General features: G+C 40.3%; 1 protein-coding gene and 2 pseudogenes across 1 annotated transcript; all 3 read right to left on the bottom strand.

Annotated features, from left to right (window-relative positions):
- Nucleotides 1-209: 209 nt before the first annotated feature.
- LOC114261377 (LEAF RUST 10 DISEASE-RESISTANCE LOCUS RECEPTOR-LIKE PROTEIN KINASE-like 2.1) lies at nt 210-4630 on the bottom strand. The gene is made up of 3 exons (XM_028201647.2): nt 3520-4630; nt 2112-2165; nt 210-1973 (listed from the first exon to the last, which is right to left on the bottom strand). Exons 1-3 carry the CDS (start codon nt 4280-4282, stop codon nt 757-759), a joined length of 2034 nt encoding a protein of 677 aa, XP_028057448.2. The 5' UTR covers nt 4283-4630; the 3' UTR covers nt 210-756.
- Nucleotides 4631-5875: 1245 nt separating this feature from the next.
- LOC114295582 (LEAF RUST 10 DISEASE-RESISTANCE LOCUS RECEPTOR-LIKE PROTEIN KINASE-like 2.4) lies at nt 5876-15577 on the bottom strand (annotated as a pseudogene).
- A 584-nt stretch (nt 15578-16161) lies between these two features.
- On the bottom strand, nt 16162-17395 carry LOC145824407 (LEAF RUST 10 DISEASE-RESISTANCE LOCUS RECEPTOR-LIKE PROTEIN KINASE-like 2.3 pseudogene; annotated as a pseudogene).
- Between the last annotated feature and the right edge of the window lie 8360 nt (nt 17396-25755).

Here is a 25755-nt window from a genome sequence, read left to right as displayed (position 1 = left end):
GTTAGAGATGCTGTTAAACTATTAACATCAAAGACTTTTCAAGCTTGTTTAATAAGCTGTGAGCCCTTTCTTCTCATTTTTCATCTGAGACTTTTCAAGCTTGTAAAACTTTGTGTGAATTTTTCTAGCTTGTGGATCATCTAAACTATTTCTACAAACTTCAACATCAAAATTTGAAACAACCATCGTAAAAACAACCAGTGCATGAGATTACTAGTAAAACAAAGTTTTAAGGAAATGTAAGATGTACGCAGTTATTCCATTTTTAAAAAAGCTATTTCCGTAACTTGAATTTGTGTCACGAGGAATGCATGGCAAGCCTTACGGTTGGGACATGCCACACTTTCTATTAAGAAGCAGAAAACATGTAGAAAAAGTAAAAATAAATAAAGAAATAAAAGAAGAAAGAAAGAAAGATGTTAAGAGGGCTCTCTTGCACTCTTGCTCTGCTCAATGAAGAAGCTTCTCTCCTTTTCTTCCCCTACTCTGCCCTCCATTGTTACTGACAATAATTAGGAGGAATCTTTCGCTGACCTTGCAGGTGAAAACAAGGAACACTTGGGTGGAATTTGCCAAGTTGGGAGGCTTCTTGACAACATATCCACCACCTTAATCGTTGATGGCCAATCTGATAGATTGTTTTCCTCAAAAGAGCATCACCTAGGCAATTTTGGCATCTGAAAGTGCTCAAGCAGTTGCCCAAGGAGCCCGGGTTGTCGCCTGTAACGACCATGACTTGGAAGAGTCTCAAGCAAACTAGCCAGACCTTACAGTAGAAAACATGAGAGGGTTTGGTGAATTTTGCATACATTTAAGGCTTCCTTCTGACATTTCCTCCATCGTAGTCATTGTCCATAATGAGTTGGAAGTGTCTTGGGCTGATGGGTCAGCCCTTGTAGGAGCAAACAGGTAAGGCTTTGGAGGAATTTGCAAGGACAGAAGGCTTCCTTCCAACATCTCCACCACCTTACTCATTGGTGGGCGGTCTGATGGACTGGTCTGAATGCACCACAACCCCACTAAGATCATCTTCCTCACTGTTTCTTCTTCCTCTTTGGTAGTGCCAATGTCATGCAGTCTTAGATCCTTATCATGTTCCAGATGCTCATAAATCCAGTGTGGAAAGTACTTTTCACTTGTCTGGACTACTCCAACTTTCTGATCTCTTGCTCCAGTCATTTCAAGAACCATCATTCCATAGCTATAGACATCGGATTTATGAGAGGTTGGGCCAAAGGTTCTAGAAAACACTTCTGGAGCAATATATCCAGCAGTCCCTCTTGCACCCAACATTGATATGACACTCTGTTTTGTCTGGCATAGTTTAGCAAGACCAAAATCTGATATTTTAGGCCGGAAGGCTTCATCAAGGAGAATATTGTGAGGCTTTATATCAAAATGTACAATCCTTGTGCTACAACCTCGATGCAAGTACTCTAACCCTCGTGCAATGCCTAATGCAATTTGGTACAATGTACTCCATTCCAGGCGACAGTTTGTACTCGCAGATTCATCGTTGCAAATGAACTTGTCCAATGATCCTTTGGCCATAAATTCATAAATTAGAGCTCTTCTTTTCCCTTCAAAACAAAAACCCAAAAGATTGACTATATTGACATGAGAAGTTCTACTGATGCTAGCAACTTCATTAATAAATTCTTGTCCATTTCCCTCAGTCTGGCTGAGGACCTTGACTGCCACAAGACGGCCATCAGATAGCTTTCCTTTGTATACAGAACCATACCCTCCCTGACCTAGTTTATCTTTGAATGAGTTGGTTATTTTATTAATATCTGAATACCTGTACCGCTTTGGAGCAAGAGATCTGTGATTCCTTATAAATGCTTCGACATTTTGATCATCTGCACTTTCCTTCTTCCAGAATGCCACCGCATTAGCCAATGATGTGAACCGTCTTTTAAGGCAGAAGATTGTTGTGATTAAGCATGTTATAGCCATAATGACTGAGAATGCTGCATATATAAGATAAAATAAAGCATAGAAGTGGTGAGTCTTGTGATTGGGAGATGATAAAATTCCAGTTTTGGTTATTGTAAATTATGTAGAGTTTGGCTTCCAACGACCAAGAGTTATCTTGATTCTCATCTTACCTATGGTTAATCTTAATCTTAATTTGCTTCCCAAATGAAAACGGGAGGTTGATCCTGCAAGATAAAGGGAAAATTAGCGACACCTTCAGATGGACAAGACAACGGTTCTATGTAATTTCCCAAATGATTCTATATATTCTTAAAATTTACATCTATGACGTAGTATAACGTTCAAGGAAGATTATCACGAGACACTCTTACAGCATCAGGAAACATTGTGATAGAAAGTGAACATTGCAAGTTGAGCTTACTTTCTTTGGGGGGAACCATTTTGTTCAAAATTATTGCTGTCTGTCATTTTTTACTAAATCAAGTTCCCCGGCATGCTGTTCTCTTGTTTCTTGGATGAAATGGAAATACATTTAGCTTCTTTCAATTCAATTTCGTTTAGCTTTTCCTATTTTGTCCCCATTCTCACCACAAATTTTCTCTGCAAATCCATATCCAATCATGGCCTTAAGAAGTAAAAAGGCATTTGGACATTCTCTATGATTAAAATGGGAGGATTTTCTATGATAGGAAGCTTGGAAAGCTTTGGCTATTCCCACCCAAATAACTATTTATTTAAAGCAATGAATGGAAGATGCAACCTTCAAACTCAAGTGAGATGCAAAATCTTATTTCCTGTTCCATGAGTCATTAAGAATAATTCTAGGCAAGGCCGGCCCTGGGCATAGGTCCACCAGGACATCACTTAGGGTTCTCAAAATAGATCCAAAAAAGGGGCCAATTCTATTATAGTTTAGTAACTAATTTAAAAAGGCTTAAACTAACTTAAAATAAATTGATCCGTTAAAAAATTAAAAGGCCTATTCAAAATTAAAAGGGCCCATTCACTCTCCTTATCTAATTTCTAACCCTAACTCTTAATTCAATTTTCCCAAAAATTTGAGAGAAGCAGCACAACAAAGCACTAACAAATTTCTCAAGAATTCAGAGCACAACGCTGGTAGGTCTTTTTTTTCTATTTAATTAATTAAATATTTATCTTGTCTTTTGCTCAATTGCTATTATAATATTGGTATTTATACAAATTTGCATCATCAAGAAGAATTAATCTCTTGCTACTTGTGTTAAATTTTTTGTTGAATGAAAAATATATATATATATATATATATGTGAAGGCCCCAAATGATCTAGTGATATTTATTAGTTGATTATCGGCTTTGGGTTCCGAAAATCTTAGGACCTGGCCTGATTTTAGGATGACCATTTTTTTTATAATAAATTTGCTTACCATCTCTCGTCCAATTTTTTTAAGTTTATGATTTTCAAAGTCTGATAACATGGAAAACCAGATCCCTGGCAATTTGGACTCTATGGAAACCTCTAAAAGAAGATCAGACCAAAGCAAATCATTTTATCTTACAACTAAAGAAAACAGAACAAGATTAGAGGGGGCTCATACCGTTGCAGCGAGTTTTATGAGATTGATCTCGGCAATAGCAAAGAAATGAACCAGAACTACTCGAGTTGGACCCACATGTTCCACCCGATTCAACACATAGGTCACACAGACTATTATCTGCATCCCACTTCAACCCAACACCACTGCCAATAACTTGTCTTACATTTATTGCATTGCTTGCAAAAGCCACAGCTTCTGTTTGATTAACTGGAACAATGACATTCCTCTGGCATGTTGAAATGTTGATGTTCGTGGAAGATGTGACACTGGTTGTCGCAAAACTTACTGTGTCGTTCGTGCCATCTGTGCTGCAATTGAGCTGACCAGGAATAGCTGTTTGACTAGCCAAAATTCTCTGGCAGCCATAGTAAAGCGTGAGGTTTTGGGAATCAGATAAATAGGTGAAATGGGCGGTATCCAAGGTGGTGTTTTGGAAATGCGTCGGGCAAGTATTGTTCCAGAATTCCTCTCTAACAACTGTCAGAGTCCTTGTTGTGGTATCAATTGCAAGGACTCGATATGCACTCTGGATTGTGATCCGTGGGGCATCATCTTGACAATCTAGCCTGAAATTCGGGTGGCCACAGTAGTCTGGCCTGTTCCCTCCCCAGAAAGGATAATCGATGTTTGGAAAGTTTGCACATTGAAACCTCTGAGTGCAGTTTGCGTATTCATTGCTATCGGCGCATAAAAATGTTGGGATTTGGCTTAAAATTACGATCATGAGGAAAAGACAAGAGCTTGGGAAGAAATGGGTATTCATTTTTCAAACATAAACACAGATTAGAGAAACAAAATTTGGAAATGGGACAGAATAAATGCTGGGTTTTTGTCTGGGTGCAAAGATGTTTTTGCAGAAGCAAATTATTGAACAGTTGGAGTGCATGCAATGCAAACCCATCATCAGCCTTTTATGGTTTCTTCGTTTTGAACAGTTGATGTAATTGACAACGTGGAACCGAGGATCAACACAAGGTTTTGCCATGAATTGAATTGTTGGTGGAACTGTTGACTAGTCTGGTCTGTTTTGCTCCAATAAACACAAGGAAGCATCAGAAATACTTTTCCAAACGATCAACTTTTCTTTTGGCCTTTGCCCACACAAGTAGTAAAAGTCAGTGATTTCAGTGGCGGCTGCAGAAATATTAGTCAGATTATTTATTAACTTGATTAAAATTTAAAATAAATAAATAAATAATCAAACAAATCATGAGTAACGAAGAATTTTAATACATTGATACTATTATTTAAATAAATAAATATATATTTAGGGCTAAAAGCTAGCCGAGTAATAGGTTATTTAAGTTTGGTTTAATAACTTGACGAGTTTAAAATTATATTCAAACTTATTTTGTTTATATAACGAGTTGAGCTTGAGTAACTTCGTTTTTTTTTTATGGGGCTGGCTTTCCTCCAGCCCGTATCGGATTGGAGGGTACTGTTGGATTTGTGGGAGCCTACTACGGGTTTTGTTTCGATAATCTGAACTGTTCAATGTGTAAAACTCATCGAGTATTATATGCTTGTAAAAAATTACGTTGATCGGATATCGATAACTACATGATCAAATCAGTTTTGTATAAAAAAAAAAATTGGACGATGAAAAAATAAAAGGTTGATAGAAATTTAATCCGATGAGATAGCTATCGACATTCAATCAACGTGATTTTTTACAAGCATATAGTATTTGATGAGTTCTACACATTAAACAATTCGGATTGTCGAAACGGGACTCGTGGTGGGCCTCCATGGGCCCAACAGTACTCTCCAGTTCGATCAAGGGCTGGAGGGAAGCCCAACCCTTTTTTAATAGTGTGTATAAGCTTATCGAGAACTGAGGAAATACTTATCAAGTTAGTTACTTATGTAATATTGGTATGAATATGGATCTTAAGTAGTGTATGATCTGTTATTTCTTAAAACAACGTCGATTTGGGGAAAGAAAAAGGGAAAAGGGTTAGACTCAAGTTCAAGTTCCCAGATAATTACGGAGGATGCAGATTTGGTATTATACAAGTGAAATATACTGATTCAATCCTTTTGATTAATTACTATCAATTTATTATTATCATTATTTATATATATAATTTTTTTAGAAACTACTTTAGCCTAGATTTATGTAGAAAGGGAAAGGGAATCGCCCTCAACGCTCTATATGGGATTTGAACTCACAACCACCTCTACGAGGATTTGAGAGCTTACCAATATGGCACAATGTTCCAAATCAATATGCGGATGGGACATACCTTATGTGATAAGGACACTTAATTTTTTATATCCTTCTTTATTTTTCAAAGAACGAAATTTACAAAGATTGAAAGTTTCCTTCTGAAATCTCTACCCCTATGTAATACTGTCTGTCTATAATGACTTGGAAGCGTCTTGGGTTGATGGGTCAGACCTTGCAGGAGAAAACAAGAAAGGTTTTCGAGGAATTTGAAAGGACTCAAGGCTTCCTTCCAACATTTCCACCACGTTAGTCATTGTTGGTTGGTTTGATGGATTGATCTGAATGCACCACAATCCCACCAAGATCATCTTCCTCACCGTCTCTTCTTCCTCTTTGCTAGTGACGATGTTGTGAAGTTTTAGATCCTTACCATGTTCCAGATGCTCATAAATCCAGTGTGGAAAGTAATTTTCACTTGTTTCCACTACTCCCAACTTCTGATCTCTTCCTCCAGTCATTTCAAAAACCATCATTCCATAGCTATAGACGTCGGATTTATGAGAGACTTGGCCAAGGTATTAGAAAACACTTCTGGAGCAATATATCCAGCAGTCCCTCTGGCACCCAACATTGATATCACACTTTGTTTCGTTTGGCATAGTTTAGCAAGACCAAAGTCTGATATTTTAGGGAGAAGATCTTCATCATGGAGAATGTTACGAGGCTTTATATCAAAATGCACAATTCTTGTGCTACAACCTCAGTGCAAGTACTCTAGTCCTCGTGCAATGCCCACTGCTATTTGGAACAATGTACTCCATTCCAGGCGACAGTTTGTACCCTGAGATTCTTGGTTGCGAATGAACCTGTCCAACGATCCTTTGGCCATAAATTCATAAATTAGAGCTCTTCTTTTTGCTTCAAAACAGAAACCCAAAAGATTGACTGTAACAACCCTCACCTTACTCTTGTCATACTTGCATACATTCCTGCATGATCCTGCCTTGTTATTTTGCTTTTGAAGGTTTTGTCTTGTCTTGATTTGCTTAAAGTTGCTAGCATGATTTTGATCTTTGCTTGGTGTGTGTGTGGCCGAGGTCCTCTTGAGCTTAGTTCGCCTTTGAACCCTTGTACTTAGAACTGTTTTGAGACCTTGGTCGACCCCTATCTTCACCTCGGGCTTGTTGCCGAGATGTTTTTGCACTTGCTGAACCTTGTCCTTGGGCAGGTATGGCCTAGGCCGAGATGTGGCACACCCCGGCCAAGGTGTGGCACAGCTTAGTCAAGTGTCGTCCTCCCTAGCCGATGTTTTTGTCATCCGGTTGCTGAAGCTTTGATTTGAGCCGATGTCATTTCTTGCCGATGTGTTGTACCGAGCTTGCTGCATACGCTTTGTCAGAGACTTGTCTTATCAATCAATCACCTTTTTGAGCTGAACCAACCCAGTAGCGCCACGTGTCCGAGCTGTTTGTTAAGACAGCCGACAGACCTTGAAACACATCATTCTTGTCTCAAATCTTTGTTTTAGAGAGAGAAGCTCTAGAGAAGTTCTTGAGTGAGAGTAAGTCTCCCAAGCTTGATCTTCGTGGTTTGAACCGTTGGATCCGAGTTTTGAGGTTAGAATCTTGATCTCCTTTGGTTGTTCTTGCTGATCATCTAGCTGCATTGCATGATCGAATTTGTGTTGCATGTCATGCATCGATTTGAAGTTGGTTTTGGAAAGAGAAAATGGTTTTCCATGTGTTCTTGAAGAAAGTCTCGTTTTGATCGAAAGTTTGGAACGGAAATCATGTTTTTGTGTTTATTCTTGCATAACCTTCTTGTGCGGGTACCCAGGTCCATGTTTTGAACTCTTGGCATGAAACCTCAGATTTTGTAACAAGTTTTGAACTTGCATTCATCTTCCTCTCGATCATGTTCTTCATGTGCTTCAAGGGAAACCCAGGTTTTTCCCGACTTTGCTTTTGAATGAGGCCAACGGGACCACACCTCGGCAAGGATGTGTGGGACCTCGGCAAAGACCTGGATGGTACCCAGAGTGTTTTCGTGAGACGGGAGCAGTGTTTGAACTCCCAGCATGTTTTGCTTTGTTATTGACTTGGATCTGGTGACAGCCGAGGTCATTTGCATGTGTACTGGACTTGTTTTGAGTAGTTTATTCAATAGACTTTGCCATGTGTTGTAGGACTTGGGATTGCCTTGACCCCGACGTTTGAAGAACTAGGTGAGTGGTATTATTGATAAAGCTATGTTATACTTGTTTTGATAAATCTTGCTTGCTTTGTTTTGACAAAAGTATTTTGTTAAGCATGAATGAATAGCTCTTGTTTTGATGTGTCAAGTATACTCCTTGTTTTGATGCCATCTTTGAAAAAGGATACGGTCCTCCCTTGGAAAGTCCCTCGTGCTGGAGGACTCTAAACTTTCGCAGCACTAAGTGTAAAAGGATACGGTCCTTGTTAAATCGGGCTACGGGCCTAAGTAACACAAGTCCCTTGTACTGGAGGACTCTAAACTTTCGCGGTACCAAGTGCACCAGTCCCTTGTACTGAAGGACTCTAAACTTTTGCAGTACTAAGTGTAAAAGGATACGGTCCTTTCTTGAAAAGATTTCTATGTTAAATCGGGCTACGGGCCTAAGTAACACCAGTCCCTTGTGCTGGAGGACTATAAACTTTCGCAGTACCTTTGACTAAACGATAACAGATCGTACAGCCCTTGATACTTGTAATACTTGATTGATGAATACGGTTCATCCCTTGCTTCGCCGATGTTGTAATATTTGAATGATGAATACGGTTCATCCCTTGTTCCGCCGATGTCAGTAAGCATCCCTTGAGACTTGTGATATTTGAATGATGAATACGGTTCATCCCTTGTTTTGCCGATGTCAGTAAGCATCCCTTGAGACTTGTGATATTTGAATGATGAATACGGTTCATCCCTTGTTTTGCCGATGTCAGTAAGCATCCCCTGCGACTTGTGATATTTGATTGATGAATACGGTTCATCCCTTGTTCGATAAAGTTTGATGTGTTTCGTTTTGAAAGACTTCGGCTGTATTCATGCAAAACCTTTATTATTAGTACCATTCACTGAGTGTTTGTACTCACCCCTCTATATATATGTAGGTGATGAGCAGGACGGCGGCGACGCCTAGATCGTTTTGGATGCTTGTTTTGGATTAGTGCTTATGTCGGCTTTGCTTTTGTATTTACGTCGGCGATGCCCTTCATTGCATGTCGGCAAATCTTGAAAATCATGCTTCTTGACTTGTATTTTATTGTATTTTGTATATGTCGGCTCGAGAAGCCTTTTGATCAAGATGTAACATGTATTCTGCTTGGCTGTATTCAAATTGTAAGATGAATGTCATTACATTTGATCTATGCACAACTCTTATGGACGACTTGTATTTTGATTTACTTCTTCCGCATTTGTGAGCCCCGTTCATTATTACTCTGATTGTATTAAGCTTTTTGAAAGTTGGCCTTCGGTAATTACGGATTACTGGCCATCACGGCACCAAACTACTAGGGGCGGTTTGGGGTCGTGACATTGACTACATTGACATGGGAAGTTCTACTGATGCTAGCAAGTTCATTAATAAATTCCTGTCCATTTCCCTCTATCTGGCTTACCTTCACTGCCACAAGATGGCCATTAAATAGCTTTCCTTTGTAGACACAACCATATCCTTCCTGACCTAGTTTATCTTTGAATGAGTTGGTCATTTTTTTAAGATCTGAATACCTGTACCTCTTTGGAGCAACAGATCCGTGATTCCTTATAAATGCTTTGACATTTTGATAACTCAAGCTTTCCTTCTTCCAAAAGGCTACCACATTAACTGACGCGAGTCGTCTTTTAAAGTAGAAGATTATTGTTGTGATCAAGAACGTTAAAGCTACAATGACACAGAATGCTGCACAAAGAAAGCATAGAGGTTAAGTGATTGAGAAATAGTAGCATCAATTAATTCTGCTCTCTAAAGGGCCTTAAGGATGAACAGAGCTGAAGCCCATCTAGCCAACTCTTCCAAACAATTAGTGGGGCAAAGAGATGATAAAAATTATGAAGAGATTGGCTTCCCATGACCAAGTTTACTGAAATGCTAGAAACAAAGGGTTTATCTCAGTTCTCATCTTACCTACGGTTAACTTCATCCCCAAATGAAAGCATTTGGGTGATCCTGCAAGATAAAGAGAAAATTAGTAACACCTTTAAATGGACAAGAGAGAATGGTGATATGCAATTCCCCAAATGATGCAATATACTAAAAACTTACATCTATGATGTATTATAATGTTCTAGGAAGATTATCATGAAACACGGTAACACAGCCACAGCATCAAGAAAAATTGTGATGTATAGGAAGATTATCATGTAAGTTGATCTTACTTTCTTGGGGGAACCAGTAACAAGTAGATCAGAAACGGTTCAGAACTAGACAATTGTGTGTGCAGTATGTTTGTGTTGGATGCATAACTCAGGTTTAAGATCACATCTTTTATTATCTATTATAAATTCAATCAGGCTAAAAAATTTTCCAACAACAATACCTATTTGCCATTCTCTATGGGCATCATAACAAGATAACAGGGCAATAATGCAATTTTGCTATATGGGTTTAGTTTAGGTTTGAGAAGAAGACACGTGAAGTAAGAAAAACTTTGGATGATACTCAAACTTTGTAAGGAAGGACTCATGCACGGATTATTTGAAGGGTTGTTGGACATGTATGTCATGGAGAGAGAGGTTTGGTGAGTCACAATGTCATAGACAAAAAGCTATTTCACACCTTCGGCCTACCACGTGGCAGTGTGCTAATTGTGGGAGGTATATGATCATCTTAACTTCAAATTAGGAAAAAAGTAAGTATACTCCTCTTATTGGAATGACAAACTACATGTCCTGTAGGACCTAGGATTACTATGGAAAATGAACACATCAAACAATGCGAATTATAATTCTTCACACTGAATCTTGCTCACAAACTAACCAATGGATTATCCACTGTGTTGTGATCACAAATTTTGAACCAAGCAAAATAAGTATAAACCAGACCGCTTTTGGAGACTTCAATTGCCCTGTTATTTTGTGTTTGGATCTTTAATTTGAAAGAGGAATTTGTGGGTGTTTGAATCTTCGACTTGATGAATTGGTGGATGTATTGGGAAAAAGTAGAGAAAACTGCCTTCTTTTTTCTTTTTCTTTTTTAAAAAAAAAAAAATCGTCTATTTCAGTCACTTTTCTTGTGTCATCTTTGTATTGATTTGATGTCTTACAACTCATGTATGCTATCAATGCAGTGGCAAGAGCAAAATATAATAGAAAAAATGTGATTATCACAATATTATTTAGTATGTTTGATTTCACTTTTTTTAAAATTGAGTTTTTTTTTTTTTTTAGTAAATATTTTAAAATTTTAAGCAATTTTTTTTACTTTTCTAGATGCATGTTACTTACATACATCTAAATAGTAAGATATTTGTGAAAAAATATTTTAAAAAATTAATAAATACACAAAAATACAAAAAATGTACCGAATTTTTGTTTTTTGTTTTTTTGGTATTTAGTGATTTTTTTTCTTTTTTTTTTTTATAAAAAAAATTCACAAATATTATACTTTTGAAGTGTATTTATGTTAGGTGTGTCTAAAAATTAAAAAAATTGCTTAAAATATTAAAAAAATTCAGTGAAAATAAAAAAAAATACGGAAAACAAAAAAGTAAAATTTTCTAAAAAGTGAATTCTGAAAACTGAAACCAACCAAATAGAGTGATTGCTTTTGTTTTTCCTTCACAACTTTCTCTACAAATCCAACTTGCGAACATAGCAGAAAGATCAAAATTAGAGGGGCTCATACCAATTTTGCTTTGAGTTATGTTGCAGGTAAGTGCATAACGTTGATCTGAACAATAACAAAGAAACGAACCAGAACTACTCGAGTTGGACCCACATGTTCTGTTAGGATCGGGGATCCCGCCCAAGACCTTCTAGAAATTATACCAAGTAGAAAAACACACCCACACAGAAGGAGAAACCATATTTAACGGGGTTCGGCCTTAAAGCCTACGTCCACGGGAGAGTAACCGGTTATCACTATAACAATGGAGAGATTACAGAAAGATTATAATAGGGGAGGAGCTCACACTCTCCTCACTCACCCACTCACCCGTCTCCCTCTCTCACACCGAGAGAGACGGTCTCTCCACCTCACATCTCTCACTCTCTTCTCTCTTGGTTCTCTCTTATTGTCTACTCTCCTCTCAACCTCTATTTATACATATCATGAGGGAAGGTAGCTGGACAGCAATGGTGAGTGGATTGGTTAGTGGGGAGGTGCCACTCCCACTCTCTCTAAAGTGGTCTCCAACCACCCCACTCTCTCTAAGGTGGGTTAGCCACTCACATGTGATGATAATAACATAGCCAACAAATCACCCCTTCAACCCATGTGAGGTGATAAACTGCACACACTGCTGCTAATCTTGTCACGCCCAAATTTCAACAGAATCTTCATCTCCTCATTGAGACGCTACATCCCCTGAAGCTAGAGATAATACACCAGAGATACAAGAAGAGGAGGGAATCCTACATCCTCAACTCAACTCATACCACTCTCTGATTTGGAGAGAGCCTCTTCTCCTATCTCCCTCAGATCTCTTCTACGCTTCCTGTCTCGGATGTCTTCACTTGTTATGCTTGAACTTGCGCAACCAAGATATCTTGACACCCCCTGATTGGATGTCCTGCACCCCCTGCTCGGGATACCCTTACATTACCGTGCAACTCCTTGCATTACCGTGCAACTCCTTGCATGATGAACACTGGAGCAACTAGAAAACTTCAGAGTTTGACACATCAACATCCTCAATTTTCCTTGCTCGGAGCTTATTTCTGAACAACCAGCCTTTGCTTTCTGCACTTCAGAACAACTTCCCAGCGATCTCATACGCCCGTTATCTGTGCTGCAATCCCTGATGTTCGGTTCTGTCTCACTTGTACGTCCGTACTGATGTTTGACAGTTAGCCCTTCTGCCAAGATAACTTCCACCGCTTTGTACAAGTTACCACTATGCAACTCCGTGCATAGTGCTCGCACCCATGGCTTCTGGTCTCCCTGCGTCAAGCTTGCTTGAGAGATCTGCATCAACTCTATCATCTGCTGCCATGGAACTAAAGAAACCACCATAGAGAAATAAGACTTGCCACTCCTTGGCACGCACTCTTGCGTTTTACCTGTCTCAATTTCTCTGTCTGGAAGTTCCTGTGAACTGTCAACAACCCGCTGCTGCACATTCTTCTCGCGCCTCTGTACGATACTCTAGCGTACCCTTGCACTGTTGCACGTCTGCAATTGTACTTCTGCGCTTAGTATGCTCCTCTGCAACTATTGTTCTACATGTCCACATACCATTAGTACCTACTCGTATACAGTAGCTCCAACAGCCACAGTATTTCCCTGAGCCTGTACTGGTTGCCAAATCATCTATCCGTCGATGAATGGTCTTCTCTTTTGATTGAACCAGATCCTCCGACGAACTCCAGAGATAATCATTTCTGCAATCCTCTGATTACTCCTGACCAATCTTGATCTCCCTCGATCTGCCATTTAATCAAGCCTGATCTCTTCTGGTCTTCAATGATCTATCTCAATCTGTATCTGGTTGTCCAATCTGGTTAGAATCTGTCCATTCTAACCTCTTCAGTGAATCCGCATCGTTCCACAATATCCGGCAACCTTCCTTTGACTATTGAAGATGACAAACACCCATGTTTTTACAATCTTCCCAAACCGTTCAGAATTTCACTATTCTGACCTCGCGGTTGCGTCCGGAGCGGTCCGTTTAGCTAGAACCAACCTTTGCTGCATTTCCGGGGACCTCACTGAAAACTATCCCCGAAAGCTGGGCCACACCACAATTTTCTAAAAATTCTGGGCCAAATTGCACTTTTCAGAAGTTCAGGGAATATTCCGTGTTCTAACAAAATATTCCGTCCACCGTCCCCGACGCCGTCTGCCACTTTGATCTGCCTTCTTTTTACAGAAACTCCGTCTCCAAAATCTGACCGTACGGATGTGTCCGGAATACTCCAAATAGTTAAAAACCACTATTGGATCGTCAAAAACGGACTCCAAATGGCTTAGATCTAGCCAAAACATTTTGTATGCCTCAGATCTGCGGCTGTACCTTCGCCGCGAAACACAGGATCCTTCCTTCTGCGGCTGCACCATTGCCGCGTAGCACTGGATCCCTCCCTGCCTCTGGTTGACTGGTCAACACCACTGTTGACGTGTCAGACACGTGGATGACACGTGGCGGAGATTATGACACGTCGCTGCTGACGTGGGTCCACATGGCGTGCGCGTGGGCCTGGCGCGTGTCTAGGACGCGCGTCTGCTCAGTCACCTTCTTCCTCTCGCCGCGCGTGTGGCGCGTGCCTGAGACTGGGACGACGCGCCGACTGTCTTCACGGCGCGTGGAGGCGCGTGCCGAGACTGGGCCTCACGCGCCTTCTTCAGGCGGCGCGTGAGGGCGCGTGGCGACTCCTCTGGGTGTCTGCTTTATATGGTTGGACTCCTCTTCTCGAGCCCTTGCTCCTGGTATGCTTAAAACTTGATTTTGAGCAACTTGATTTCTGGGCAGTTTCAAACAACACGCTGTTTTTGTTCCGAAACGCCACCAACGAGGCTCTGATACCACTTGTTAGGATCGGGGATCCCGCCCAAGACCTTCTAGAAATTATACCAAGTAGAAAAACACACCCACACAGAAGGAGAAACCATATTTAACGTGGTTCGGCCTTAAAGCCTACGTCCACGGGAGAGTAACCGGTTATCACTATAACAATGGAGAGATTACAGAAAGATTATAATAGGGGAGGAGCTGACACTCTCCTCACTCACCCACTCACCCGTCTCCCTCTCTCACACCGAGAGAGACGGTCTCTCCACCTCACATCTCTCACTCTCTTCTCTCTTGGTTCTCTCTTATTGTCTACTCTCCTCTCAACCTCTATTTATACATATCATGAGGGAAGGTAGCTGGACAGCAATGGTGAGTGGATTGGTTAGTGGGGAGATGCCACTCCCACTCTCTCTAAAGTGGTCTCCAACCACCCCACTCTCTCTAAGGTGGGTTAGCCACTCACATGGGATGATAATAACATAGCCAACATGTTCCTCCAGACCCGATGCATCGGTCACAGATAGTATTATTATCCCACTGTAACCCAACACCACCGTGAAGAAGCTGTGTCACATTTACTGAATTTGGATTGCTTGCAAAAGCTACAGCTTCTGTTTGATTAACCAGAACACTGACAACATTCTGGCATGTCGTAACATTCACATACAAGGTAGATATAAAACTCGCACTGGCACTCGCACTGGTCTGTGTTGTTCATGCCATCTACGCTGCAATCAAACCAATGGGGAATGGCTGTTAGATTAGCAGATAGTCTCTGGCAACCAAAGTAGAGCATGAGGTCTTCGTAATCGGATAAATAGGTGCAATGGGCGGTATCCAAGGTGGCATTAATGAGCTCTGTCGGGCAACTATTTTGCCAGAGTTCCTCTCTAATGACCTTGAGAGTCTGTCTTGAATCATCAATTGTAAGGACTTGGTATGGTATTGTCTGGATTGTGATCAGTGGGGCATCGCCTTGGCAATTTAGGCTGAAACTCTGGTGGCCACAGTACTCTGGCCTGTTCCCTCCCCAGAAAGGATAACCGATGTTCGAAATGTTTGCACACTGAAACAACTGACTGCAGTTCGCATATTGCTCATCATCAGCGCATAAAAATGATGGGACCTGGCTTAAAGTTACAATCATGAAGAAAGCAAAAGCAACAGAGCTTGGGAAGATATGGGGATTCATTTTTTTTTTTTTTTTTACAGAAACAGACAGACTGTACAACAAAATTTGGAAATGTAAGACTACAAATACTGGGTTTTGTCTCGGTAGTGTGATTTTTCATAGGGAAGGAAAACAGAAACAAATTACAGAACAGTTGGAGTGTAGCCAATGCTAGTACGGCCGTCGTTTAAGGTTTGTAAGATTTTGAACTGTTGATGGAATTGAATTTTTCTCCAATAAAACACACGTTTTCCATGAGCAAGCAACATCATCTGTCATATGAGAATTTGGAAATCCAGGAAATGAAGCTTCAAGAGCTTGATTATGACCAATGTTCCATCATGTAATTAATGGACAGATCAAATTATTGATTCAAATATTACAAATAACATCGTTAAAAAGTCAATAAATTGTTGATGAACTTTATTGAAATTCAATACCTATGTAGTAAAATCACAAGTCACTAAAATTTTATCATTGCATGATGTAAATAATTATCGGAGAATAGTCATTTTAATCATGGAAATGTCTATTTGAAGCCATTCAATTTAGCAAAACAGAAAAAAAAAAAGAGAGAGAGAGAAAGAGAAAAAAAAGAAGCCATTTGTGCTATTGAAAAAAAACAAAAACAAAAACAGAAAGAGGTGAGTATGCAACCAACAAAAGTTGCCTAAACATAACATTTGGGTGGTATTAGCCATGGCTCATGAGAGAGTTTAGCTTTGTTTACGGACTTCGCAGGTGAGTGAATAAAACTGGACCCTTTGATTAGTTAAAACAGTTGGTTTTACTGTTTTAAATGGGATCCATCCCAATTTTTTTTTTTTTTTTTTGTTTGAGAAATAACAAATAACAAGCATCATATTAAGTGTGGAAAGTTATTTACAGACTCTGCCAAATCATGTGCTGGCTTAACATCCGTTTGCTTGACCTTAGATACACAAAGATAATCAAAATATCGACAAAGCGACCATATATCCGCTACTATAGTAGAATTTTGTTCACCCACTTCAATTTTTTAATCAATCAGAGAGAATAGTTTTGATTACTCACTTGTCAGATGAATGAACAAAATTGTTTTCCTCAGCAGAGCATTGCCTTGGGCATCCCATTTTGGAATCTAAAAGGGCTCATGCAAGGTGTAACAACTATGCCTTGGTGAAAATTCCTAATATTGTAGGCCATCTTCCGGCGTTTCTTCCACCATATTCATTGTCCATAATGAGTTGGAAGTCTTTTGGGTCGATGGGTTAGCCCTTGTAGGAGGAAACAAGTAAGGCTTTGGAGGAATTTGCAAGGACTTCCTTCCAACATCTCCACCACCTTACTCATTGGTGGCCGGTCTGGTGGATTGCTCTGAATGCACCACAAGCCCACCAAGATCATCTTTCTCACCGTCTCTTCTTCCTTTGTGGTAGTGACGACACCATGAAGGCGTAGATCCTTTTCATGTTCCAGATGCTCATAAATCCAATGTGGAAAGTATTTTTCACTTGTCTGGACTACAACTTTCTGATCTCTTGCTCCAGTCATTTCAAGAACCATCATTCCATAGCTATAGACATCAGATTTATGAGAGACTTGGCCAAAGGTTTTAGAAAACACTTCCGGAGCAATATATCCAACAGTCCCTCTTGCACAGAACATTGATATGATACTCTGTTTCGTTTGACATAGTTGAGCAAGACCAAAATCTGATATTTAAGGGCGGAGGTTTTCATCGAGGAGAATGTTGTAAGGCTTTATATCGAAATGCACAATCCTTGTGCTACAACCTCGATGTAAGTACTCCAGCCCTCTTGCAATGCCTACTGCAATTTGGTACTGTAAGAAATCAATGTATAAAGAGAAATAGAGAATTGTATATATATGGATTGTATTATTGATTGTTGTATGTTTTTTTTTTGTTTGGTTTTGTTTTGTGTTGGGTGTGTATCCATGAAAGAGAGGAATGTTAGAGAGAGAAGAGAGAGATCAATCGGTGTCCCCCATGTTTTCCTCCTCCAACCGAGACCCAGAGAGAGGGAGATTGAGTGGGTGCATGATGATGATGTTGGGTCCATGGAGAGAGAGAGTGAGAAGACAATAGTTGTTTGATCTGGCCATTTCAATATGGAGAACAGATCCAGTCTGCGGGTCGAATTTTACACCATTCAAGGAATGCAGAGCTGCCATTGCTGATTGATGATTAACAAAGGTGGCAAAAGCAACAACCTGGCTGCCGCGACCAGTGTACTTGAGCTGTCAAGAATCGAAGCCGGAACGGCGGCGAAAGAGGTTGTGGATCTCGCGGGCTTTGACATCGTCGGGGAGGCCCGAAACGAAGAGGGTGTTGATGCCGTTGCGATCGTTGTTGAACCCGTACTCCGGTGCTTGGTGGAGGTAGTATGGATCGTACGGCTGTTGGTGAGCCATCGCTCCTCGCTCGCCGGTGGATGCGACTTCGCTGATGGACGACTGTGATTGAGAGATAGCTTCCAAGCTCACCAAAAAGAGAACCAAAAACAGTAAGCACAAGCTTCGCTTCGTGTCTCTCAAGGACTTAGTCTATAATAGAAAAAATTGCCGACCGTGAATATTCATCAATTTTCAAAGGCCTTGGATTGTATGGCGTCTTGGGTGCGATTGTTGTTGCTGTACTTGTACCTTCATTGCTGTCCATGATACTTGTGGGGAAGAAAAAGGTCAAACAGAGAGGGGTACCTGTTCAGGTTGGTGGTGAGGCAGGTCTAGCAATCCGTAATGGTAGATCGGCCAAATTGATTGAAGTTCCTTGGGAAGGGGCCACTACTATGGCAGCTCTGTTTGAGCAGTCTTGTAAGAAGAATTCACACGAACGATTTCTTGGAACAAGAAAGCTAATTAAGAGGGACTTTGTAACAGCTAGTGATGGCAGGTATGTGTAGAAAATAAGCGGAATAGGTTGAAGTCCGGCGGGCGGCTAAGGTGAGGTTGCCGCCCGCCGGGGAAGCGAAAATACTAGGTTCTAAACCTGCTCTGATACCATGTAAGAAATCAATGTATAAAGAGAAATAGAGAATTGTATATATATGGATTGTATTATAAAGCTTAATTGGTGCTCTTGATTCGCCCTGTTCCCCACTACCACCTTTATTATTTTTATTCATCATTATATATTCATCATCACCATGCTCAAACACACAAAAAAAAAATGTAAGATAAATTGATAGAGAGAGAGAGAAATTGTGTATATATTGATGTTAAATGTAAGATAAATTGATAGAGAGAGAGAAATTGTGTATATATTGATGTTATTGATTATATATTACAAAGGTTCAATTGAGCTCGTTTATATAGGAGATGAGCCAAAAGTGGGAGCCTAAAGTGGCCGAAAGTGGCACTAATAAAGTAAAGTAAAAGTAAAGGAAATATACATTACTAACAGCTATACACTACTAATATCATTACAAGCACTAATATACACTAACAGCCCCCCTCAAACTCAAGGGGGATAAGAACTAACCAACTTGAGTTTGAAGAGAGTAACAAAACGTGAAAATAAAATAGGATAGGAGACACTGTATGGTCGTGTCGAACCGTTGGTGAAGACACTGTATGGTCGTGTCAAACCGTTGTAGGAGCTAACCGGAATCAATGTCGGGACAGTTTATGGGGTCATGCCAGACCGATGTAGAAGCTGACCGGAATCAATGTCGGGACAGTTTACGGGGTCATGCCGGACCGTTGTAGAGGCTAACCGGAATCAATGTCGGGACAGTTTACGGGGTCATGCTGGACCGTTGTAGAGGCTAACCGGAATCAATGTCGGGACAGTTTATGGAGACATGCCGGACCGTTGTAAAAGCTAACCGGAATCAATGTCGGGACAGTTTATGGGGTCATGTCGGACCGTTGTAGAAGATACTGTATGATTGTGTATATAGGCTGCCCAAAAGATATACATGTAGATATATATATATCGAGCCCTCAAAAGTCGCGCCCACTACATCAAAATTCGTGCCCGACAGAAAGCATTGAGCGACGAGCCATCAAAAGGCGCGCCAGACACGCGGCGATGCACGTGAGCGACAGAGCGGCGTGTCGGCCGCGTCGTCATTGTCGATATAAACCAATGCGGAGGCTGTGTAAATCAAACCAGGCTGAAACCTCTGAGCATTGTCATTCTGAAACACTCTATAAATACTCTGTATCCAACCCTTCTCTGAAACACTCAGCAACCCAAAACATGGCGTCCTCTTCCCGTGGTCTGCTCACGCTCTTTCCAGACCTCAACGAGTCCACAAGAGAGATAACTGGTGCGGTTGCCCTGGAACCTCAACCAAGCGCCTCTGGTTTTGCTCCGTTGAACTTTCCTATGCGGTCTGTGGAGCAAAAAATGGCAGTGCAATCGGATGTTGAGGCCAATCAGTATACCTTGAAGTCATGTGTGGAGACCATGACTGCGGTTACAAACTTGTCGCACCGACTTCAGAGTAGGACAAATGAGGTGCAGCAGTTAAACGCCCAACTGGCTCTGCTCCAGCGCATGTATAAGGATGCGCGAGCAGAGATAAGTGTGCTAAAGGCGGAAAATAAGGAGCTGAAGCGGAAGGCCACCGTGATGTTCCGATTTGGAGGTCCGCCATATGCTGCAGTGGAGGAGCAGGGGGGAGTGAATGTGCTCGGTGGCGTGGGAAACACAGAGGCAGCACCGTCAAGGGCCGCGCAGGACGAAGGCAAGAAGAAAAGACCGGCGGCAGAGTAGAGAAGAAAAATCCCACTGTGGGTGTGATTGTTTTGTTATGGTTTTGTTTGTTTGTTTGTTTGTTTTTTTTTTTTTTTGTTTTTTTTTTTTTGGTGTAGAAAGGTGAGCGGGGTGAATCCCTGATATGAATAAAACAAGTGTGTTTTGCAAACTCGAATGGGAGGTGTGGTAAGGCAGAAAAATCAACTGGAATGAATGTAGTTTTTTTTGGTGAAAATAATAATAATAATAATAATAAATAAAATGAAGTGTTGGAAGCTAGTGGAATCAATGAAGGCTAGTATAATATATGTGAGTGGGGAAAAGAATGATGGGTATGTTGATTATATAATAAAATAAAAGTGGGTATTTGAAAGAGATTAAAAGTGGTTTGGAGAAAATAAATAAAAATAATAGATTTTGAAATCAAACGGAGGGGAGAAAGAGGGACAAACCCATGTGATAAAGTGGAGAGAGAGAAGGTGAGAGTAGAGAGCATAATAATGAGTCTGGGGTCTGTCGGGAGGAGAGAGAGGGACAAACCCATGTGATAAAGTGGAGAGAGAGAAGGTGAGAGTAGAGAGCATAATAATGAGTCTGGGGTCTGTCGGGTCCATGAGAGGTGGAGTATTATTTTATGAGAGAGTGAGAGGAAGTGATAGTAAAAACAATGTGTTTATCTGTGTATGATAGGAGAGAGAGAGTGTGTTCAGTCTGTGGCAGTCAATGGTCAAAACCCAGAATGGGTGGGTACGGTGTTGTGTGTTTATGTGTATCTGGTGTGTGATAGCCGTGTGTGCTGTGAGAAGATGAAGTTGGTGGTGTGTATGTGTATGAACTGCTGTGTGTTGTGTGGTGTCCTCTCTCTCTCCCTGATCATCCATGGCTGACAAGACCGACTTCGAATCTCGCAACAACCAGATCTCCAAAGATGTGCATGGATCTGACAATTCTGTTCCACTTTCACCACAGTGGCTTCTTTCGAAGCCGGGGGAGAACAAGTCTGGAAATGCAACTGGGGAGAACAATTTTACCCCAAATCCAGGTTATGCCAGTCTTTCAGATGTGATGAAGTCATCGGGAAATGGTGAGGAGATGCATGATACCCAGAAGAAAAAGGATGTTTTCAGGCCAACTGTGCTTGACATGGATTCTGGTCGCCGTGACCGCTGGCGTAACGAGGAAAGAGAGACCACCAATTCCTCCATCCGTAGGGATCGTTGGAGGGAGGGAGATAAAGAGTCTGGGGACACTCGTAAGGTGGACCGGTGGATGGATGGCACTTCTGCAAGGCAATTTGGAGAAGCATGCCGTGCCCCATCTGAGCGGTGGACTGATTTGAGTAACAGAGAAACTAATTATGTTCAACGTCGTGAGAGCAAATGGAACACACGTTGGGGCCCTGACAATAAGGAGGCAGATAGCTTGCGTGATAAATGGATGGATTCTAGCAAGGATGCTGACATGCCTGTTGATAAAGGATTGTCTCATCTTACTCATCATGCGGAGGATGAGATAGAGGGGGACCATTATCGTCCATGGAGATCTAACACCCTCAATCGAGAAAGAGTAGAGCCTCTTCATCACCAAACTCCAATGCCAAACAAACAGGGCTCTACATTTGCCTATGGTCGAGGACGTGGTGAAAATCCTCTACCAACCTTTTTGCATGGTCGGGGAAGGGTTGGCCCTGGTGGAGCTGAAACCGGCGGAGCAGACACCACAGGAGGTGTGGCCGGAGATTGACCTCCAACGCCGGCGGCGACAATACAGATAAAGCTACAACATAGACGGACCTGCGATCCATATCCACGGCCTTACTGGTGTGAAGGTGTTGATTATTCCCTCAGAGAGACAAGAGTTCAATTCAGTTATGTAATTTGTGGCAGCGGAGTGAAGGTATGTGTAGAGGTCCGGCGGGCGGCCAAGGCGAGACTGCCGCCCGCCGGTGAAGCAGAATGACTAGGTTGTTAACCTAGCTCTGATACCATGTAAGATAAATTGATAGAGAGAGAGAGAGAAATTGTGTATATATTGTTGAAACAATCTTCTGTGTAAATAAAATAACTAGAAATAAATTCAAACAAAATAAATAAATAACATATCGGATTTATTTTGTCGAACCAAATAAAATTACAAGACCAAGTCGAGTGTGTGACACTCTGTCCTTAAGACAGATTCGCCCCACTATGGTACTTACGGATGAGTGGCGTCTATCTCCCAAGATACAATGATCTTCACAAATTGTAGTAGTACTCCAAACAATTTGTTCGGCGAACCAAACCTTGTGTTCTTATACTCTCTTTTATTTATTCCTAAAATTAGAATGAAGAATAATGCAAAAGTAGAAAAATCTGGACAGCAATAAGACCAAATTTTGACAAATTTTCGGGTATCCTTGAACTGAAGGAAGTGGATCTATATATAGGCACAAAGAGAGACCAACATTCTGTCCCAACAGGTGCAAACAATTGCCGAACAGATGTGACAATGTTTGAACAGGTTTTGTTTGAAATTTTGAATCTGTCCGTTGTAAAGAACATGCTATCAAACAAAAGGATCCGTTGGTGGTGGTTATGCCTTTCAAACCTGTAGGAACTTTTTGAATTAAACTATTTGGAATATATATATATATATATATATAAACTATTGAATATATATATATTAAACAAATTGAATAGTTTAATAAATAAAGTAAGAGGTACAAATTTTAGGAAACCACTTAAGGAATCTAAAATTTAAATTTAGAATTAAATTAAATTCCACAATAATTTTTTATTGAAAAAATTCAAAAGAATTTTATCTAAAAAATTAATGTTAAACCCGAAAACGACGTCATCTTCCCATTCACTTATAAATGGTTTTGACGTTCCGTCTTCACCACTTCACCTCTTCGGACCCACCCCAAAAGACGTTTGGGGTCCACCCAAATTGGGTTAAAAAATATGCCTATATAAAACCATTTTCCAACAATCCCCCACATGAATGGAAATTGACGGAGAGAAAATGCAACAACATGATCTAATCAGAGGGTACAGAAAGAAAATATTCTGCAAAGGATAGGTAGCTTTTGGCTTTGAACCTTCCCTTGTGAGAAACTATCGGATTTACTAGCTAACTAGTGAACATGATGTCTTGAACTGTTCAGCCGTTTGTGTAAACCAAGACAATAGAACTCACACAGTATATCTCCAGACACAGTTTAGTTCTCACTATTGTGTTCATTTTGGCCCTGAACAACCTGGTCTTCATGAGTGCTTTAAAGACTTGTAGCCCTTCACAAATCTTATAGAACCGACCCAGTTCACACTCACATAGGTGATGCTTATGAAGAGTATCCTGCCATACTCCACTAGGTTTACCTAGATATAAGAATCATTAAAAGTATTACTTAACCTAAATCGCTGCAGACATCACTTATTTCATCATAGAAATGGGTAGGAGTTGGACTCCACAGTGACCCTTCTGAGTCAATCACAACTCGGTTGTCCCTTTGAACCTAGATCTTGGGATCTCCAGTCAACTAAGTTGGGTTGCCGTTATGGTAACTCTTATTTAATAGGCTTAAGTCCCATTCCCCTCGATGAATTTTCAACTAACTCTCTTGCTAACCCTTTGGTTAGTGGATCCGCTATGTTGTCTTTAGACTTAACATATTCTATGGAAATAATTCCATTAGAGAATAGTTGTCTTACGGTATTATGTCGACGACGAATGTGTCGAGACTTACCGTTATACATATGACTCTGTGCTCTACCTATTGCTGATTGACTATCGCAATGTATGCATATAGCAGGCACCGGTTTTGGCCAAATTGGAATATCTTCAAGGAAGTGGCGAAGCCATTCTGCCTCTTCCCCAGCTTTGTCTAAAGCTATGAATTCTGATTCCATAGTAGACCTAGCAATGCAAGTCTGTTTGGAAGATTTCCAAGATACAGCCGCCCCACCAAGAGTAAAGACATACCCACTGGTGGACTTCGAGTTTCTTGTATCCGATATCCAATTTGCATCACAGTATCCTTCAAGTACTGCTGGATATCTAGTATAATTCAGCCCAATGTTACGAGTAAATCGGAGATATCTTAGAACCCTTATAATTGCTTTCCAGTGTTCTACTCCCGGATTACTCGTATATCTACTTAATTTACTTACTGCATAAGCTATATCTGGGCGAGTGCAGTTCATCAAGTACATTAAGCTTCCAATAATTTGGGCATACTCTAATTGAGAAATACTTTCCTGTACATTTTTAGAAAGATACAAATTAACATCTACAGGAGTTCTAGCAAGATGATCATCATCTTTGCTGAATTTGTCAAGTATTTTCTCAATGTAATGAGATTATGACAAAGTATATCCTTCTGATGTTTTGGTAATTTTCATACCAAGAATTACATCAGCAATGCCCATGTCCTTCATGTCAAAATGTTTATTCAACATTTTCTTGGTAGTTTTAATCATATCATTATTACTACTTATGATGAGCATATCATCTACATAAAGACATACAATAACATAACCTTTATCTGTGTTTTTAATATAAACACATTTGTCACACTCATTAATTTTAAATCCATTTGACATCATTGCCTTGTCAAATTTCTCATGCCATTGCTTTGGGGCTTGTTTTAAATCATATAATGATTTAACCAATTTACACACTTTCTTTTCTTTCCCTGGAACAGAAAACCCTTCTGGTTGTTCCATGTAAATTTCTTCATTTAACTCACCATTTAAGAAAACGGTTTTAACATCCATTTGATGAATTTCTAGATTATATAGAGATGCAATGGCAATTAACATTCTAATGGATGTGATTCTAGTAACCGGTGAGTACGTGTCAAAGTAATCAAGACCTTCTTTTTGTCTAAATCCTTTGACTACAAGTCTTGCCTTGTATTTGTCAATTGATCCATCCGCTTTCATTTTCCTTTTGAAAATCCACTTGTACCCAAGAGGTTTACAACTTGGTGGCAAGTCCACTAATTCCCAAGTGTGATTTTGTAAGATGGATTCAACTTCACTGTTGACAGCTTCTTTCCATAAAGGAGCTTCAGGACTGGACATAGCCTCTTTAAAAGTTAAAGGCTCATTTTCTAACAAATATGTTAGAAAATCTGGACCAAAAGATTTTGAGGTTCTAGCACGTTTACTACGCCTAAGTTTCTCTTCCTCATTTTGATCTAACTCTTGTTCTTGATCATGTTCTTGATCCTGACTAGTAATAGCATGAAAAGATCTTTTATTAGTACTAGTCTCTTGTCCAGTCTTCTTTGGAAATACATGTTCAAAGAAAGATGTATTCCGAGATTCAATAATAGTATTTACATGCATTTCAGAATGTTCTGATTTATGAATCAAAAACCGATATGCACTACTATTCTTGGCATAACCAATGAAAATGCAATCAATGGTCTTAGGACCTATCTTAGTCTTTTTAGGACTAGGAATAGCCACTTTAGCCAAACACCCCCACACTTTTAAGTATTTGT

Source organism: Camellia sinensis, chromosome 4 (genome assembly GCF_055761805.1).
Source record: "Camellia sinensis isolate YWXY chromosome 4, ASM5576180v1, whole genome shotgun sequence".
NCBI lineage: Eukaryota > Viridiplantae > Streptophyta > Magnoliopsida > Ericales > Theaceae > Camellia > Camellia sinensis.
This window is presented reverse-complemented; position numbering and strand designations above follow the sequence as displayed.